The sequence below is a fragment of the Gambusia affinis genome, linkage group LG09 (assembly GCF_019740435.1).
Source record: "Gambusia affinis linkage group LG09, SWU_Gaff_1.0, whole genome shotgun sequence".
NCBI lineage: Eukaryota > Metazoa > Chordata > Actinopteri > Cyprinodontiformes > Poeciliidae > Gambusia > Gambusia affinis.
Window position 1 is genome coordinate 28,408,526 of NC_057876.1, and position 20,398 is coordinate 28,428,923.

Consider the following 20,398-nt stretch of genomic DNA (forward strand, 5'->3'; position numbering starts at 1 on the left):
TTTAAAATGACATAACAGAGATATCCGTTTCTATAAAATAATCTCGTCCACACCTCATTGGTTTAAGAAAAGTGTTCATCCACACAAACCCGCTGAATTATTCCATTCAGCATTGTATTAAACATGCTTAGCCTATAGGAACTAGGTAAAACCTGTCAGCCAATCACAATCCTTCAAAACAACCCCAAATCCCTGTTAAGAATTAAACATGACGCCATTTGTGTGAATTACTTTTAAATACTGTATTAGAATATAAAGTTAATATGAAACAAGACGTTGACTGGGAATCATGTCAAAGCAAGACGCCGATGCATGTGGAGGTTGAACGGCATTCAGCCTCAAATGGGAGGGATGGCTGGTGTAAAACAGCGGACCTTGAAGCGCTCGTTCTCCTTTACAACTCAACATATGGGCTAGTAAAATAACAAGTAAAAACTGTATGAACAAACGTAAAAATCAGCCCCTCTGACAGCAGCCATCTTTCCTTCATTGCATGGTCAAACAATAGCAATGACCACATGTTGTTGTAGATTGTCATGGTTTTTCTTTAAATCTCTGGTTTCTAATATCCAAACAGAAAGCAAAAAATGAGAGATTACCAATCTTCACTTTGGCTGGATGTTTTATGATTAATCGTTTTTAGTGAGGCTACATGTGGATGAAAGATAGCTGGCTACGTGTGGAGGAAGTCTAAATCAAAACAGAAAATGCCTCTCTGTTTTGTCTTAACAAGAGAAACTGGACAGACTGCATTTAAACTCATCTGTTTTACTTTCAGCACCGACAAACGGGTTAGACAAAAGAAAACACCACAACCATGTCACATTTTTGCACTTTCTTCATACATTGGGGTTTTCAGCAACAATTGTTTTCTGACATTGATATAGTGCAAATGCACAATAGCACAACAGACACCATTAAGGATACATACCTTTTTTTCAATACAGCAGATGTTTTGACAATTTGCATGATTTTTTTTAGTTTGTTTTCTTGCTAAACATAAATATGTTTGTACTCCATCTAAGGTATCAGTGTCGAACAGTAAGTATTCCTCACTGGTAGAAACCCTGTAAATCAGACAAGGGTTCGGAAATCAGTGCATCTGAAAAGTTGAGACCAGAGATGAAGCAGGACACGGTCAGCGTCTCATCCAAACCCAGCCTGGCTTCAGTCCGTGAGGCCAGCTTCAATCTGTCTTTCCTACTGGTTTGTATTCATTGGCAACTGTTGTGGAAGCAAATCAGCCACACTGTAAACTGGAGCAGATGTTAAACATTTCTACTGTATCTTGATATGCACATTATATTAACAACGGGTTCGCCCCACACCACATCGCTTCACATCAACTGCTAAAACTTCAGCTTCATTTGCTCACCGGCGTCTCGAACCTTTTCATCCTCAGTTTAAAGACAAACAAACAGACAAGAAAAGGACAAAAACTCTGATGGCTCACATTAATGATGAGGCCATCAATCTTTACGAGTACCATTTTTTTTAGTCGGTAATAAATAAAACGCATTGAATGGTCTTACTATTGTAAAAGTTTAGAATGAGTTTGTTTTTTTGTGTTATATTTAAGGATTTTAAAAGTGAATTCATAGGGGCAAATTTTAGAGTTCAGGTGAATGACTCATGATGGCTTCTGATCATGGTGGTGCTACTTCCTCCATATCCCTCAAGGGAGACATCACCTCCTTTTTTGGTCTTCAATAAGTTGTAACCCTGAAGCACAAACACCAATCATTTCATGACCCTCTCCCTCCCCAACCCATCAATAATCCCAGCATCCCCAGACTCCATCACACATTTCTCTCATCCCGTTCCAATCCTCTCTAACACCACTGGTCCCTGCGCTTCCCTTTTATTCTTTTATTAAATTATCTCCCTGCATCCCAAGCTTTTGGCATTCCTCTCTACTCGCTCTTCTTGACATCAGTCTTGGCCGATGAGTTGGACTTGCCGATGTAGGCTTCAAAGAAGAACTGGACAAAGAGCACAAAGTAGCTGAGGTACATCAGAGAGGACCACACAATGTTCTGCATGTGGGATGGACACTCCTGGCCCTGCTGCATCCAGGAGTACACCAGGTAGTTGACCATGCATCCCATCAGCATCTGGGTGATCTGGGTCAGAGTGATGAACATGGCGAACTTGCGTGAAACCTTGAAACCTGCTGCCCGCAGCGCATAGTAGGAATACATGACGGCGTGGACCAAATAGTTCATGGTCATGAACCAACCGCCGCCCGCCACCATGTCCTTGTAGGAGTACCAGGAATAGAGCAGCACAGTGATGTGGTGGTACCAGTGGAGGAAAATGAGCTTCTGCTTCCTCAAGACGATGAAGAGAGTGTCACCTGCAGGGAGATGGGATTATCAATCAATTTCAGAAATGCAGAACATTCAGGATGAGATACAATGTGCTCAAAGGGCGAGAGGTGGGTCAACCCCTGGACAGGTCGCCAGTGAATCACAGGAGTTCTGGCGCTCCTGCTTTCCAGGTAAAAACTCAACACAGTTGAATGATCAATATCTGTGATTAGCTTTGATTTTTATCATTATATGATTTGATTTATAACTTTAATAACAGAAATGAAGAAGTCCTTAATCTTTATGTTCGCCAAGTGAAGTTATGTTGGCAGATTAATTTCAGGAACACCACAACCAAAAACAGAGGAGATTAGTTACTGTAGTTGGTCCAGCTCTGGAATTGGATCAAAAAACTTTCTCATCAAGTCTGAGACGAATCCTGAAATCTGTAACTTTAACATTCCTGTAAAATTACATTATAATTCAATTTGCTATTCAGAACCGCAGAATACTTAAATTAACTACGGCAACCTGCATGTCTCCCATCAGTCAGACAACATCAGACATGTCTCCACTCACCCAGTTCAGGAGCCTTGCTGAGGACGAAGGCGTAAGCCCAGAATTTGCTGACTGGTCCGTTGTAGAAACTCTGGTCGCAAACTGACTGTTTCAGCCCTTTGCTCATCAGGATGAACATCATGTAGCTCCCAGTGCGGATGGCACCAAAGATACTGGGACAACAGAAACGATGGAGAGAACAAACCAGGTAAATGAAGCTCTGCCTCCTCTATAAGAGTTTATACATAAGCATAATAATTGGTTTTAAACTTTCATGTTACTGTGAAGTCGACAGAAGTAGCTGTTCACTGTTTCTACTTTACACATCAACTGCTGTCACTGGCTGCACATAGTTACATTTTGTCACATCAGAAAAACAAACTATGATTAGGAGAATTTTAAAAACACAAAGGGGAATAATTATGAAGTGCTCTAAGTTCTTGTCACTTTTAAAATAACCAAATTTGTGAAGTGAATCTGTGTATTGTGTCCTTAATATTACATAGTGTTGATCTGTTGCTTAAAATCAGCTGGAATGTGATGTGACCAAACACTGTGAATACTTTAACCAGTCATCGTCTGCGCTTCAACCTCTCACCTGAACACAGCGAGGGTGAGCGACCACAGCACCAGAGGTTTCCGCAGCTCAAACTTTTCCCTTTGCTTCATGACATGACGCCCACCCAGGATGCAGGCAGCGTAGAGAGCAGAGAACAGGAACGACTTCTTCCTGTCAGCACAAACAACAGACATCGCTGAAGAAAGCTCTGATTGTCCCAAAGCTCTGAGAACCAGAGGCTCGTGTTTGGACTTAATGTTCACTGAAACTAAAGGAAAAGTAAAAGAGGTAAAGATGAGAGAAATTGTTGCTGTCGCTAGTCTGGAGGAGCTGAGTGGGGAAGTGATGCTCTGTGGGGTAGAAGACTTAAGACAGCAGCTCCAGAGATCAGCTGTGTGGGAATAGGCGGCACATTGTGGGAGTGTTAAAACACTTTTGAATAGTTGAATAAGAAATTCAAGGATTCTTCAAACATGCTTTAAAGAATCAAAGCAATACTCAGGGTATTTTAAATCATTGTAACATTATTTAAAGCTAAAAGATTTATGACAATTCCCTGACTTTTGTTCTGTGTTGAACAACATACAGTTGACCCATAATACTGATGAAGAGACATACTATACTTCTGTTAACTCCAGGATGGAAGACGTAGAAAATCAAATTACAACAGAAAGACGAGTAAAAAGAGTGAAGAAGTGAGAGGATGAGAACTGGAGCTGTAGATGTTTCAGCTGCTGCTGTTCTGGTTCCAGCTTCAGTTATGAATCCGATTATAATTTAAACTGAAACATTTGATGAACTTTGAGACCAACAGTGGCTTCTGTGTCTCATGATTATTGCTTTACTGTAAGTTCCAACAATTTTAACTGTTATGCAATATAACATATTGGTAATAAAAGTGGTATGATGACACAACTATGCCTTTATTACGTTTATAAAATTCTTATCGACTGTGTTTAAAGTACAGTATAAAAATGAGCTAATACCTATATAAATAGATTTATGAGACACTCCCACACCTGCCTACTGTTATTACAGACTGAGTCCAGCTGCAGGTGGAACTGAATGCTGTCAGTCTGCAACAGTTGCTGCCGAGATCAAATCTGCTCCACATGAAGTGGAAAGTCTTCTGTTCTGTTGACTGGATACAGAAAAAACGGAGCGTTCTCCAGCTTCAGCAAATCCCAGGGCACAGGTGGGCTGAGTGGACAGACTGGATCCTCAGAGGAGCGAAGAAAATGCCAACCAGATCAGCCCTGTCCTAAAATAATATTAGCTCAAAACAGGGGAGCTAAAAGCGTTGGATGTGAAGGCTTCATGTCCCTGATGTTGCAGTTGATTAATTTGCATAATTTTCCTTAATCCTTCAGAATATAGTGGAAATGTTTTCTTTACTGAGGAATTATGTTTTACAAAAACATCATTTTAAAATTAAAATAATGTACGTAGCTCTAAAAGTAAATCTCAATCAAATTTTTGAGATGGTTCACAATTTTATTTCAACTAAACTGTATAACAGAGAAGAAAAACAAACACAGGGAAAAAAATATGAAAAAGTTATTTTTCATGTGTTTTTTAATGTAACATATTATGACAAATATTACTTGATTTCTAGAGTATATCGGATAAATAAAGTAATTACAGTAATAGCTTCCACACAATCTCACTCTGAACAATGTGAACCAATAATTTGACTTTATTTATTGAGTGACAATAAAATCCCTTCTTTAAGAGATAATTATTAACAAAATCACATTCTGACACTGCAAAAAATATTTTAATTAATAATCAATAACTTCCTGTTTCCCTGAAGTTTGAATATGACGTGACACGAAGGATCATTTCTTTACATATGGAAGATAGACGAGAACAATCATTTTCCTGAGTAAAACAAACATTAGATTATTTCTATTTACTTAAATCCGACCACAAGTTCAGTCAGGAAAAATTTTAAAAATAATAAACTAGAACTGGGACAAACAAGGCCGGAGGAATCAGGTTTACAGGAGGGAGGTAAAAAAAAAAGCTCAGTGTTTGAGAACTACAGGAAGGTTTCCATAGCAACAATTTATTTTAAGACATTTGTACTCAAAATGCCCTGTGAAATCAACTACAGACCAGACTCAACCCATTTTCAGTTCGAGAGTCTCTGGCTGGTGAGCAGCCAGTTTGTATTACAAAAATCCAATCATTCTTTGGTCAGTGAACACACCAATCACCACTCTTTAGTGTGGATGTTGTTGCCATGTCTATGGTTAACTCAGGCTGTGAGAAAGAGCAAGACTTCAGCAGATAACAGGAAGGTTGACTTGCCTTGTTTGAGAAATCTTCCAACTCTTTTAAATCTTGGAATCTGCTGGATTTATAAATATTAGTATGTAAATGAAGATTTAAGGATCTTCTTTGTCTAGAATGAGCCAGAGGTGTCAGCGTTGCTAGCTGATGCTAAAGCCAAAGCAAACTTTCTATTCTTGATGCAATCTGATAATCCTGATAAAAATAATTATTCACTGCTAAAAGCGGGAAATTTTTTAAAGTGCTCACATTATATTATGATTGTTGAAGAAAATTTAGTATTGGTAGCGGCAGGTTGTTGTTTTACAAACCCTGGAGAGCAAAAATGAGCTAGAAAATTTGGATTGGTTCATTTCTGTTTTGGGCTCAACTTAAAAACAGAAATGAACCGATCTATTAATAAATGCAGTGCTATACTGTAAGGTTTGGTAAATAAATGACCAAAGAAAAAGGTTTGCACAAAAATAATCAACTGATCAAACTATTTAAGAAATGTATGAACCAATAAACCAGAGAGAGCAACCTACAGATCTGCAGCATGAAACACATTTAACCTGTAAAACAACGGATTCTGTCTTGCAGATCAACCAGCAGCGCCAGGTTTTGTCAGATCTGCACATCTTTTGAAGCCAGTAAGACATCACTCTTAGTTTAACAACTAGGATGCTTCCAGGAGCGTTTCTGCTGGAAAGCCATAAACTCATGAGCTGCTTCTGCAGAGCAGAGGACAAAGCAACACGTTCGATATCAAAAGAAGCTGCTTTCACAGAATGACAACAGGACTGCAGAATGACATCACTGTTCCTCAACCAACCACACAGGGAGGAGGCAGAACAGATCGGCACACAAGACAGTGGCCTACATACTGTCTGAAGCTGCAGATACAGCAGAGGAGGAACAAGCTCCGCTTTCTCCTGCAGGGAAATGCCATCCGAGGCCAAAGGTCAAAGGTAACAGTGGTTATGTAGCCTCAGCTTTAGGTCTTAAGCACACTGAGTTCCTTCTAGTCAGATCCTGAGCACACACACATAGTTTGAATGTGTCTGTGACAGATCCCATTTAGCATCAGAGATGGAGCTTCCATGTCTGTTGTCAAAGAAATGAAAAATCCTCAAACAGAAAGAATTTCTCATTCAAGTTATTATAATAAAATCAGCAAGTGGCACATAAATATATATTTATTAACTCTGGAGCACAGGCCAACAGAGTAACGAAACAGTAATTTAAGGGAAATTTGAACTGAAATGAAAATTTCATCATTTTTTCTAAATCCCTTCTCATCCACATTCAGTGATGCACAGTCCAAAAATAAATGTCAGAAACAGAGAAAATGTTGGTTAAAAGGACTGAGGACAGTTTCTGCTGGAAAGCCAATGATGATTATAAATAATGATATAATAGAAGAATTCAAGAAGCAATAATTTGGAAATTCTAATTCCACAAATGAATAAACACAATATAAACACTAAGCAAAACAAATAATAATATTGAGAATTTAAAATCTTATTTCCAAAATGCCAATAGCTAATAAGGAGCGCTGTGCTCTGAGCACGGCGGTTCCAGGCGGTTGTAGGACATTAATGCCTCATAGAGGACAGTTTCTTTCTTTGGATTTATCACAGGTTCTTCTGGAGTTTATGGAGCAGCAGAAAGCAGGTCACATCCAGACAGACATCTCGTATTGATGTGAGCGCGCTCTAACCCTTGTCAACTCTAGTGCAGCTGAATGTTAGAGTAACAGTAGAAATCCTTTGGAGGAAGCTACAGTGAAGCGTTGCAGAAATCCAATCTGCAGGTGATAGAGTGTGAAGGTGTGTGAATGGGTGAAAGACTGACTTGATAAACCCAGTTAGCATTTAGCACCGAGACAGGAACGGTCAAACTCTGTTGATGTTCCTCGGATCATAAAATCTGTTTTTGGTAATTAAAATAATTAGACTAAATATAATGTAAAGACTTTAACTTGATCTAATAAAGGTTGTTCAAACTGCGGCCTACGATCTGATTATGTGCAGCCTCCAACTTCAGATTAAGAATCTGGGCCGCCAGCAGAAGTGGCTGATCCAGATCAATACTTCTTATTTTTCATTAGGGCAAAATTATTACAGACAAATAAAAGTCTTGTTACAATAACTGCACAATAAACAGGACGACTATCCACAGATCTACTCAAAAGCAGACTTTAGTGAACTTACATCTGCTTTTAATTAATCTATTAAATACAGCAAGTGTCTCAGTGAAACACTGACCCAGATCACGTTCTTAGTGCTGGAAACATTTATCTGCATTTTGTTTCAGTTGAGCCCAAAAGAATTTACAAACTGGAAACTTTTCTTTAATAAAGCAAAAACCTAAAGATCCCTTTTCTATAAAACCCCCAACTACTTTGTTTTATTAAAACACTGCATGAGCAGGTATACAGTTCACTTGATCATTTTGACCCAAAAGACAAAAAGTTTGGACGCCCCTGATCTAAAGAGTTCATTCCCACAGTTTGGACTTCATTGTAGGTTTACCTTCAGTTCTGTCTTGACTGATCTGAGGAGAATATTTTAGTATCAATGACTTTAAATCTAAAATACTTATTAGATTTTGAACATCTGATCACCACCTTTGCTGTCTTGCATTCCAATGTTAATACAAGCCACAATATTTGATATTCAGGCTCTACTGAGGTATATTTAGAAGACAGATTTTTCTGCTATCAGAAAAAAATATAAAGGAAAAAAAACCTTAACCGAAGCAACAGCAGCTCACAGGAATCTAAAGCCTTTTTTCTTCACAAGCATCACCTGAGTAACCACCTTCCTCACTTATCTGTGGATCTAGTCTTCCCGGGTTATGAAATTCATTCCTTTGGGAAAAAAACTCTTCACCAGAGGTGTTTAGTGTCCCAAAATAAGTTTGAACATTGATCAGCTGGCAGTGAGAAGTTTTTTCCTCCTGCTCTCGGGTCCCAGCTGTGCAGAAGGTGACAAATTTCGCACCAGTACGCAGCTTTTCCTGTAAACGCTCCGTCACATCTCAGTAAACTAAGATGAGCGTCTACGCAGCATCTGAAAATAATCTGATCAAAAACAGGCGTCGATTTTTCATTTCACTCTGGTCCTTCAAACATCCAGGATAATTTTCTATATTAGATTTTTTTTCCTATTTTAGAGCCATACAAACCAATATTTATTGCTATTATGTATATTTTTATTGCCTAACAACTCGAAGGATCACATCACTGACTTTACTTCTCACAATCTTGCACTGCATCGTCATCACAGTCACATGACCAAACCCTTCTCTAGAAATACAAACAGAAACGAGACGGAAATCAACCTCAGCTTTTAACATCCACCAAACTAGTATTGAATTACAAGTCAATTCAATAATTATTGATTGATAATTATTACATGTAAAAAAACAAACAAAAAGAAAACAACTGACATCAGCAGATACTGAAGCTAACGCAGGAATTTCACTTATCACTAGACTCAGAAGGTTTAAAGAGATTTCCTGTTATCTCCTTGTTGACAAATATCTTTTGTCTCAAGATTAGAAAATACGTGGAACCTTGAAATTAAAGTGACAGCACAAACAGGGAATAAACAGCCAGACTACCCAGGCTACCACTGCTGTTGTTTGTGAACATAAAGTTAATCTGGTAAGAAAAACCTTTATTGAACAAAGGGTTTTACTTTTGTGTCTTCTATTAGTACAAAGTGCCTGCAGACCTTCAGCTACAACTTATTTTTTCCTAATTTCTGAGCCAAATGAAGGACAGCGTGTGGCTGCAGTGTGATTTCAACTCCACGACTAATCAACTCGTGGAAAAAATAACTGTGGATGGAGTTTTAGAGTTTTATAAGCATGATAGACTGATTTTAGGGAAAGAAGTAAAACTTGCACAATCACAGCATGGTTTGAAATCTGAAGCATAACCGTGTTCAGTGACTTTGCTCTCAAAGTCACTTTCAGAGCTCGGTGTTTGAAACTAAAATCACTGCTCTGACAACTTTCAGGTAGGTTGTAGATTGCCTTTCCTCACTTTTCTACATATCTATATTTGGCTACATGCCCTTTTTACATAAGCAAACTAGATGTACTACTAACATTTTGAAAAAGAAGAAAAATCTCCATGTTTATATAAAGAAATGTTTTAGCTCTGCTTCAACATACAAAAAGACAAATTTTAACACAAATATTAAAATCAAAAACAAGCATTGCATGCAGGACTTCTGTTTAAATGCTGACTACCTGGATAAACATGTGCATTGGAGGGTTGTGGGAATAAGCTTGAATCTGCGGTTCTTCAAAGTAGCTGGGGGCAGCAAAAGTGAAAAACGACGCAGTCAGAGCTCTTTGGGAGGGATCAGCATGCAGGACTAACAGAACCAGCAGAGGGGTGAATTATTAGAAGAAACTACAATTGCACTTTTCAAGCACAAATCATGTAATCTGCACTTTAGAGGTCATAAATCAGGGCAGAAATAACGGGCATGCAAGATAAAGCACAAGTAAGATTGTTATCAGGGATTCTGCATAGTTATTACAGTATCAACATATCTAAACATTACATATGCTTTCCTCCTGCAGTTTATAATGAGAAACATCAACTGTTTCTCATCCCCCACTGACAGCATTGTTTAAAGCTCCTGGCAAACCTGCTGGGTAACTTTGATGTGTATTAGCTGGAGTTATGATGTAATTCTGTTTTTAGCCTTAGGTAGAGGCTGCATAGCAGTCATAGTGAACTGACTGAAACTTGGCTTTAAAGTCAGTCACTGAACAGAAAACAGAGAGGCAGCTCAGAAAAACCTGTTCTCCTGCATTCATTTATAGTTACGTCTACAAACCCTGGTCACTTCATAATGGATCTTTAAATTGTCATATCTGCCTCCTGCTACAACACAGCTGCCACCTCTAATCTTGTCACTGCCATGCTTCCTAAATAAATACACACAAACTTCACCACTCTCTCTCTTTACTTAAATCAAAGCATTTCTTCTCCAACCTAATAAAATGTGACAGCAGAGTGCAGCGATACTTCAGGCAGATCTCCATTCCTGAGACACTTCTATTCGATGATGATGATGATGATGATGATGATGATGATGAAGAGAGCAGTGGACCTGAAATCGAGCCTGCAGTGGATTCTGGGTTAGCATGGCCAACACTCATCAGCATCACCGCGTCTCGCTCCAGTACCACAAAACCGTAGAAACAACAGCGATAACCTGCAGGTCTACCACCAGAACAAACATCTAAACCTCGGATGGAGCAACCAGAGAGTCAAGTTTTCAAATGGCCTAGTCAAAGTCTAGACATTACTTCAACTGAGAATCTGTAGTAACACTTGAAACTGATGTTTACAGATGTTCTCCATCTAATCTGGCAGAACCTGAGCAAAGATTCACCCTGCAGATGTTTACAGCTGGTGGAGACAAACACTGTAACTGCAACAAAAGGTGGTTCTATATAGCACGGACACAAGCAGAATAGAAAAACATGCCACACTTTTCAGATTTTAACAAATAAAAGAAAAGGACTGCAGACCAGGTATCATTTTACTTCCTGATCCAAAATATGCAGTGCATTATGTATGTTTATCACAAAAATCTCTCTAATTTCATGAAAACATGAATGAATGTTTCCTGAAAAACACTTAAGAGGTCAAGGCCAGTCTGGGAAACTCACACGGCTCGACTCTTCTTCATGAAAGAATAATGTGAAACTCAGAGGAAAGACAGCTATCTCCTGGACCATCTAGTCCCAGAAACCTGACCCCCCAAGAAGAACACCCCCTCCACCCCGCCCCCGAAGTGAATCGTCAGAAGGAGAGTGTTTAAGCAGAGCTGAACCTGTCCTGATTCTGCCATGTAAATGTTGTTCTGTTCTTCCAGCAGGAAATGTAAATGCAGATCATAACAAAGCTCATTCTTCATCCTCTGATGTATTTTTGGGACTCTTACGTTAGCAGTAAGCAGCGATACAGCCACCAGGGATCCTTCTGAAGTTCAAAGACCTGAGAGAAGCAGTCAGCACCATGGAAGGCTTTCTGGACCCGATTTGAAACAACCTGCATGCTAAGGAGGGATGGTGACGTCTGCAGGTTGGAGGAGTGAGTCAGCAGGATGCAGACGTTTGATACACAGTTGGAAAATCAGCCTGTTTCACTGGAGAACTGTAAATGTGAAGAATTTCTGCTCCCTCTGGTGCTTTATTATCATGCAAGTTTTATCTGACATCAGAAACATGCTGTTATTTTTGTGCTTATCATTACTGCTGTGTGCTGCAAAGTAAAGCAATCTAACATCACTGCGTTCCATTAAGCAGAAAGATTTTCATCCCAATTTCAGCATGTTCTCATAAAGATTAGCAACACATCCTTCTCTTTATTTAAAAGGGAAATGCCATCACCTGTGAGTACTGTTACAGTTAAAAGACACCTGAGCAGCTGACATGAAGTGCCTACAATAAAAAATGACATATGAAGCAGACCTAAAAAGAAACCTAAGTAAAGAGACAGATCAACATTTGGTGAACTGATGAAAGAGAGATTATTCTACGATGGCCTAAAGTTTCTCAGATGAAACCAGGCCACAGAACCCTTTACAGGTTCTTCACACACATCTGAAGGACTCGGTTCTGCTGCAGTTCTCTTTCACACTCCACTGTCAAACGATCCAGAAGCTTTTTAGCAACACATTCCCCTCTTGGCCTGCACCAAGAACCACTGAAGGAAATGACACAAAAACCTCTGGAGAAGAGAAAGCACACAACTTCCTTCTCCACAACATGTAAACATCGGAGTGGCATCCGATTTTAACGGTCGTAGGATTTCTCTTTTGTCTTTGGTAAAAGACCACAAGTCATTGTTTCCGCTAGCACTACATGCGTTTGTTCTGATTGTGTTTACCCAGAATGCTCTGCGCCGTAGTCCATTCCTTGCTTTTGGACCAATTTCTGGTCCGCTTGGCGTTCACATATGCATCAAACCACACCAGGATTCACTTCAATCAACCTGGTCATCGTTCTGGATCAGAGTTTGATTACACATTCACACATCTCCAAATGAACCGGACTTTCTAAACAAATGGACTGGAGTTGGATTCAAGCAAAACTCCCCCTCAAGCGCGGTGATGTCTGGCATGAAGATGTTTCCTACACTACATATATAGGATCATACAAAATATAAATAAATTATTTTTTCCAAAATTCTACTTTTTTCATTCTAAGCAAGAGAAGTTTGTGGGATGACATCAAACATCCTGCAAAACCGAGGAATCCAGAGAAACTGTGGGATGTAATCCAATCGTCAGGGGCCGTTCACCTGCTCAGGTTCTGGAAGTTGGTCGACTCCAAGCAACACAGACAGTTCAGGAATTCACAGGAAAACGTAAAACAATCTTAAGCACTTTTCTGTTTATAGAGTAAATGTTTGAGTTTAAAAAAATAAATAAAATATATGAAAAAGCCTGATATTAATTTTTCAGTGGAGTCAGAGAATGAATTTCTTTTGGTGTTTGGGTTTGGAATAACACCAGCAGTGCTCTCAATGCATTTGCATACATGGAAATAAAAGCTATTATGAGATGTTTGATCTTTACTCACTTTTATAAACACTGCTGAGATTTAAAACACATTTATATGGTTAGAAACTGAAGAATAGAAGACTACTGTTAGTCCACTGATGCAAAAATACCTTTAAATTAGAACTAGGTTCTAATTTAAACTGTGTTGAAGCAGTTCTCCAGACTGAATAAGGTTTTGTTGTGTGCTGTCCTAACTGCTGCGTAACAAGTTCTGGTTAAGCAATGACTCTGATGACCAAGGTACGATGTGATGCTGGAGCTCCTAAAATAGCCGTGGAACAGTGATAACAGCAGTTACAACGAAATGCAAATAATTATGAAAGTTTTTTATACATCTTATCAGTTTATTCAGTCACTGCAATCATTGATTAGTTTTAATCGAATGACCTGGAGTTCATTAGCAGCATCAGGTTGGAACAAACCTGTACAGAGGCTGCAGCAGGAAGGGGAGTAATGTTACCGTGGCGCCGCGAGGCGACCCATATTTACTCATCCCAGCAGCGTGCTTTACACCGCTGAGCCGTCAGTCTCCGTTCAGTCCTGCCTGAGAAACGTCTATAGATTTCTATGAATTTGATCGCTTTAAAAAATACATACACAATACCAAAATATATATGAAAATATAGGGTCAAGTAGCTTTAATTTTCTTTTAATAAACATATTTATTTGGCAGAGGAACTAGTTTCGCTATGCATCAACTACTGGGTGATGAGTTTTCTACAAGATATTATATTTCATATTTATATTATATTATATTATATTATATTGATTGGTTTTGTAACACATTTCAGAGTTTTGAGCTATAACTAAAATAATTACTTTGGCTTTTCTGTTACAGTGTGAAACACTATAATAAAGTTTTAATAGTATAAATAGGTCAAATGTTACATATCCCAACTGGTATTTTTGATGTATTTTCTTTCATTTTTGAATTTATCATTAAAGGTTAATTGCTCATTACGAAACAATTATTTACAACATGATATATTAAAACTTAATACATCGTTCTTATTTACAAATTAAAGGTGCACCGACAGCAGATTTCGGGTCAATCACTGATGTTTAAAAAAGTCAGACATGTTGATTTCAACAACATTTTTATGTTTAATAAAAGTCTGGATGGATTAAAAACAAAAAAGTAGATATTGTGTGTTCTTTGAAATCTCAAAACAAGAAGAAATGCAGAATTTCCAGGATGAGACCAGAAGCAGAAACCAGATCTTTATGTTTTTATTTATATATCTAGATCACACCTAAACTGGTTCTAAATATAAGACAGAATTAATTTGAGAGTTGCTTTAGTGTGCTTAATCCATATTAAAGTCAATAAAACAACAATGGTAACTTCAAGTTCTCAAGGAGCAAAATTAGGATCTATTGTGTTAAATGAAACCGTAATCAACTGTTTTGCTGACTTATTCTTCAACAATACACACCAATACATTTCTCTTCATGAACCTCACTCTACAGCAGTGTTTCTCAGTTCTGGTCCTCATGTCCCCCCCGCCCTGCATGTTTTAGGTGTTTCCCTTCTGCCACACACCTGGATTGAATATGTGGGTGATTAACAGGCTTCTGCAGCACTTGATGGTCATGCAATCATTTGAATCAGCTGCTCTGGAGTAGAGGTACATCTAAAACATGCAGAGCAGGGGGACCTGAGGACGGGAATTGAGAAACACTGACCTACAGTGATATAAAATATGTCACAATCCGTTCCAGTTCACATTGTGAATGCAGCTAATAAGCAATCTCATCTGATTTTTCTGCCCTTGCTGCCTCTCAGGCCATGTGCTCTGACCGCTCCAGTCTCCTTCCTACTACACAAACAACCCACAGATCAGCCGCAACGTGATTGGTTAATGCTCTGTCAGCAGACATCAGAAGAAAATTGTGATTGGTCAGCTGTCAGTACCAGGGTATGGACAGCTCCAACACAGTGCTAGCACGCCGCCTGCCTTGTCTGTCTCTTTCTCTCTCTATTTCACACACACACACACACACACACACACACATCTAAATGAATAAGGACAGAACTGTCCAAACCAGGGCTTCAGGAGGTCTGGTTAGGTTGAATTTGTTTGAAATGTGGCTGTTTTCTGCAGTCACCTCAGAGTAAGACCAGACGGACTCTAAATGAACAACTTGTCCTCACACATCTTGCCTTCCCAGAAACCCTGCTGCATCTTTAATGAAGCTTACACTCCAACTTTACACACAGCTTGCTTAGTTTTGCTCGAAATCAGTTCTTTGATCAACCTGGTTTGGACAAAACTGACCCTCCAGTGAGTCAAAGCAAAGGACGCTTGGATGGACCTGCACATGACCTAGATAAGAAATGCACGCAGCTGCTCAGCAATATTTGCTTAAAAGCAAAAGTGACAGTTGAACATCGGGGGTTATTAATGTTCTAGGTTGTGCAAAAGCCTGACAGACGACGCCCTGGGAAAACAATAACTCATCATAACTTCAGTTTCTGCTAAAATCCATCATCAGGGAAATGAGAAGCACAATAGATTATCTTCATGTTGATAACAAAGTGTATTTTTATAAATAGGCTATTATTTATTTCTGTCACATAAAAATGGCATTAATATTAACTAATTATTAATCATTAATAAAAACACATTAGCAGTTTTTCCCGGTTCCACTATAGTAACTGCCATTCTAAACAGCTCTGCAACAGGAGTTTGACTTTTTTAGTATGTTGTGTCTTAACATCAACAATACAAACTTTTTGATTGCAAAATATATATTTTAATTCTGAAATGTTGAAATGTAAAAGTGTGAAGTTGGAAAAATTAACAGAAAGTTCCTTTATCCATGTGGAAAATTTGAGCATTACTTAGAACTTGAATTTTGCTACTTTTAAGAATTGAATAGTTTTTTCTTACTGTAACGTCTCTTCCATTTTTTGTTACTTTTACTAAATATGTATCTGCATTCTTACTGTTAATTTGCGGCAGATGCACAACAAATTTTCCACTGATGGACATTAAAGGATATTTCTTTTGTATTCTATTATAAAACCAGAAATGGTTTAACCAAATCCTCACATTTCACAATATTCAGCAGCTTATGTTGAAGTTCATTGGGCATAAGTTAGTTAATTCTTATGTAAATAGGATCTACTAAGCAAAATTCCTTTTTTGCGCGATTCTGTACTTCCATGTGGGTTTCATCTGTTTTATAAAAACAGCCCAGACCTTAAACAAACACCCAGCCGGTTATGGATGATCTGTAAATGTTTGTTTGTTTCTGGAAAGTTCAAAAATGTTACCTGGCAACCTCAACGAGCCAGCCCCACTCCTAGCAACCCAAGAAGCTCCAGCACAATTTGGTCAGCTGGTTTTATTGCTGTATGAGCTGTACAATGGCTGCTGGAAATGAAATGTTTTGTTGTTTCATACAGAATTGGTTGTTGTATCTTGTTGGTTGTGCAGGAGGCTCTACTTCTGCTTTTGGGTCTGTTTGAAGGTCAGAGGTTGTATAATACACATTTGTTTGAAGCCATTTTCTTGAGCGTGTAAACATTGTGATGGGAGGGGGCGATGATCAGCAGCAGATTATTTGTTCATAAAGCTGCTAATTCTGAAAGGAGTTCAAAATGTCTGATCAGACTGAAATCTTATTATCTAAGAATGATTTTGTGCAAAAATGTAATAAACATGTTTAGTAACCTGCCCTGACCATTGTAGGTCACTTTTAACTAACCAGACCATATGAGTAAAAATATAACACATTTTATCTGAGTACCTCTAACAGGCAGTCCATGTACCACTGCTGGTACACGAACCTCAGTTCGAGAACCTAAAGCTTTAAGAGATTATTTTTCTTTCATTTTAATTGCTTTTTTTCGGTTGTGGCCCAGAAATCATCCCTTCTTAAACAAACATTTTTCATGTTATGACCAAGAAGGGATGAGGTTTGCAATGTAAACAATCGTTTTTGCTTTGATGTTGTGCAGTAAAAGCTTATAAATGTGATGTTTGGAAAGAATCGGGACGCCCTGAGGCAGACTGGGAGTGTGTAGTGTGTCAGCATATGGCCAGGCTTGGCTTAATAAACTACTGGCCCAGTGACTGAATGGATGAGGCAGCTGGAGGATGGATGACCTTTACGAAACCACGATGATGATGGAGTATAAACGGCAGGACGTCAAGGACAAATTGTCACTGAAAAGGATGCCCAGACAGCAGCAGCCGGTTTTCAGTTGTTTTTAGTCTCATTCTCTGAAGGCCTGTGTGATTATGTGCTTCCTTTTCCGTTTATATATTGACAGGGAGCATGATATAACCGCTTTAATCCCAGTGAGCAAAGCTGGTGCTGTTACACGGTTCAAATTTAGCAGCAGGTCACCGAGCTGAATCCCCGATCCAACGCCGGTGACAGTAACTGTTAGGCGGGATTAAAAACGAGGCGCTAATGTTAGGGAGGGAGCTATCCTTACCAGTTCTCCTGCATCCATCGGATGGCTTCCTCCTCGTTGAACTGCCTCTCAAATTCATATTCTTGTAGAGCTAAAACCGACATGGCTCTCCGTGTTCGGCTTTTGTCAGGTTGTGGAACAAAGCGACACTCGGACTGGATGCTTTCTGCTGGGTCTGCTCCTGTTCTCTGTCCTCCTCAGCCCCGGACTCGCATCGCTCACGCCGCTTTCAGCAGCACCTCGGCAGTCCCTCCCCGCTCTCTCCTCCTCCGCCACCGGCTGACGGAGCCAACACCCTCTTCCTGAAGGAATGAGGACTACGGGTCCTAGCGCCGTCGTTTCACATGCTGCTATCAGTACAATTCAACTTTTCAACCGTGTTGTATCGGTTGTCCCAGGCCCGAGGCATCAGCAAACCCAGCTGCTTCTGAGGGTCCGCCAGGGTCCCCTACAATAACTCAACTCCTCACGTAGAATATCAATCTAACAAGTTCAGCTTCATAGGAGTCAAAATCATTAGGCTACAGACAGTTCAGTATTCTTAGATTTTTGCTAACAGCATATCCAAAATTTCCAAACAAAATGCAGCTTGGGAAGCTGAAATGGTAGGCTCACCATTAATGTTAAGGCACAGTCAACGGGCAATGAGCCGTTACCTAGCAACCCAAGCGGAATTCCAGCACCTTCGGTCAGGTGGTTTTATGTATGGGCTGTACAACCACTGCTGGAAAAGACAAGTGTTCTGTTGATGACCTGCCGTCCAGAAACGATGCTTGTAAAATGTTTAAAGACAGTTGAATAATTGAGTTTCTGTTTGCAGCCATTTCAAGGTGGAGTGTAAATGTTGAGTTGGGAGGCGTGGTGGTAAAAACGAGATCCAAGATACTTTCTAAAGAAAAAACAAAATACTGTTACAGTTATTATGTTTAGGCTACAATTATTTAATTCTCATTGGTCAGGGATAGTTTGCACAGCTTTATTTTCCTCCTCAGTAAAATAAATCATAGTCTGGGAAGAGCAGTTTGTATTTATTATGCTTATCTTTGTCTGATATTAAAATGTGTTCAGTTTAGTAAATTGTAAATTATTAAAGATATCACTTCTCTTTTTTTCTACTTTGTTTGCTCAGTTCAAAGTTAAAAAGGTTGAGTAGATAAGAAAAAGTCAAGCTAAACTAAAAGTGCTGCAGTTTAACCAATATCTAAACCCTGATTTTGAGTTAAGAGTCCATTTTTATTTTATTAGAGGGAGTTATCCTGTATCATAATTAATTACACAGCAAGGAGGTTGCTGATTTGAATCCTCCCTGTGTGAATTTGCATGTTGCTATTTGTATGTGTTCTGCAGGAACCTTGTTTTCCTCCCAGAGTACAAACTACATGTTAACTGTTGATTTTAAACATTTTAGAGTTAGTGTATTACTTTGATTGGTCCCTTTTGTTTGGACCTGAGATAAAATGGTGATGGGGTCTAGCCAATAAAAACTCTCACCCTGCCATTCACCCACTCACACACTGATAGTAAACTGCAATGTATTGCTGCTCTGCCATAAAGAGGGATTGGTTCATGTTCACTTATCATGTCTGTTCAGAACTCAACATAATGTGACAAGTCTTTGAAATGATGTAATTTATAATCACAGCTACAGTGAAATGTGATTATATCAGTTTGTACTGAAGTAGTAGGGAAGTAAGGAGTAACCACGAAACCTATCTCCGAAACATATGAACCAAAAATAATACCATATAAAGAAATGAACAAAATGACCGAAATGCTCAGACATGTGAGTCTCAACATGTGGAGAAAAGTTCTAAGACCAACCTGACTGAGCCATCAGGAACTGTTGAGTATAAACCTGCAGTTTTCACAAACTGAACAGGACAAGTGCATTCTGGACTCCCAGTTCTATGTTCTGAGGCAGAAGTGTTTGAACTAATCTACAGTATTTCAGTGTTTGCTTCAGAGACAAATTTCTCCTATGGGAGAATAATAAAATTATCTTATCTTATCTTATAATATCTGTCATAAATCAGTTACTCTGGATATTTTCACAATCACACACTGTGAGAAGTGAATTGCTGTTGCATGAAATAAGAATCAGGAGCTGTCTATATACTTCTCAGGAAATTAGATTGATTGAGAAAGAGCACCAAGACTGAAACCTGATGATAAAAACATTCTATAAGAGCCATGCATTAATGTCATAAACAGCTGCATTTATTCTACTCATAAAAATACCAGTAAGACGGGAAGGAGAGGAGAAATAAAAAAGATTCAGAGCAATTTTTTGTCACTAGAACCACCACAATAGATTGAATTTAACGTGTTACTTTGATCCACATCCAACTTTTTATTAAGGGCCCCTCATCCAGCCCATGGTTGTAAATGAAAACATCCAGTGGACAAAGGTTTCATGGCAATTTGGCACCACAACCAACCTTGAATTGTTAAAATCCAAAAATACTGGAACCCCTTGAAGGTCCCTAAAACTGCCTATGTTAAAAGTACAAACATCAAATATATTATTATCTGTTACGTACAGCAGAAGCCATCTTGGCACTACGATAGAAACGGCAACATGTAGCACTGTGTCTAGGTATTTCATCTTCAAAAAAAGATTTTTTTAATACTTTAGGTATTAATGTATTACAAAAAATTGCAAGTA

General features: G+C 38.8%; 1 protein-coding gene across 1 annotated transcript; it reads right to left on the reverse strand.

Moving 5' to 3' along the window:
* Positions 1-752: 752 nt before the first annotated feature.
* elovl6 (ELOVL fatty acid elongase 6) lies at positions 753-18,375 on the reverse strand. The gene is made up of 4 exons (XM_044127241.1): positions 17,755-18,375; positions 3,466-3,597; positions 2,889-3,040; positions 753-2,356 (listed from the first exon to the last, which is right to left on the reverse strand). The coding sequence occupies exons 1-4, from the start codon at positions 17,835-17,837 to the stop codon at positions 1,914-1,916; spliced, it is 810 nt and encodes a 269-aa protein (XP_043983176.1). The 5' UTR covers positions 17,838-18,375; the 3' UTR covers positions 753-1,913.
* Between the last annotated feature and the right edge of the window lie 2,023 nt (positions 18,376-20,398).

Coding starts and splice junctions, on each gene's coding strand:
- elovl6 (XM_044127241.1), bottom strand. CDS start 17,837: ATGTCGGTTTTAGCTCTACAAGAATATGAATTTGAGAGGCAGTTCAAC. Junction 3,598..17,754: donor CGATGGATGCAGGAGAACTG/GTAAGGATAGCT, acceptor TTGTGCTGACAG/GAAGAAGTCGTTCCTGTTCT. Junction 3,041..3,465: donor CTCACCCTCGCTGTGTTCAG/GTGAGAGGTTGA, acceptor CTGTTGTCCCAG/TATCTTTGGTGCCATCCGCA.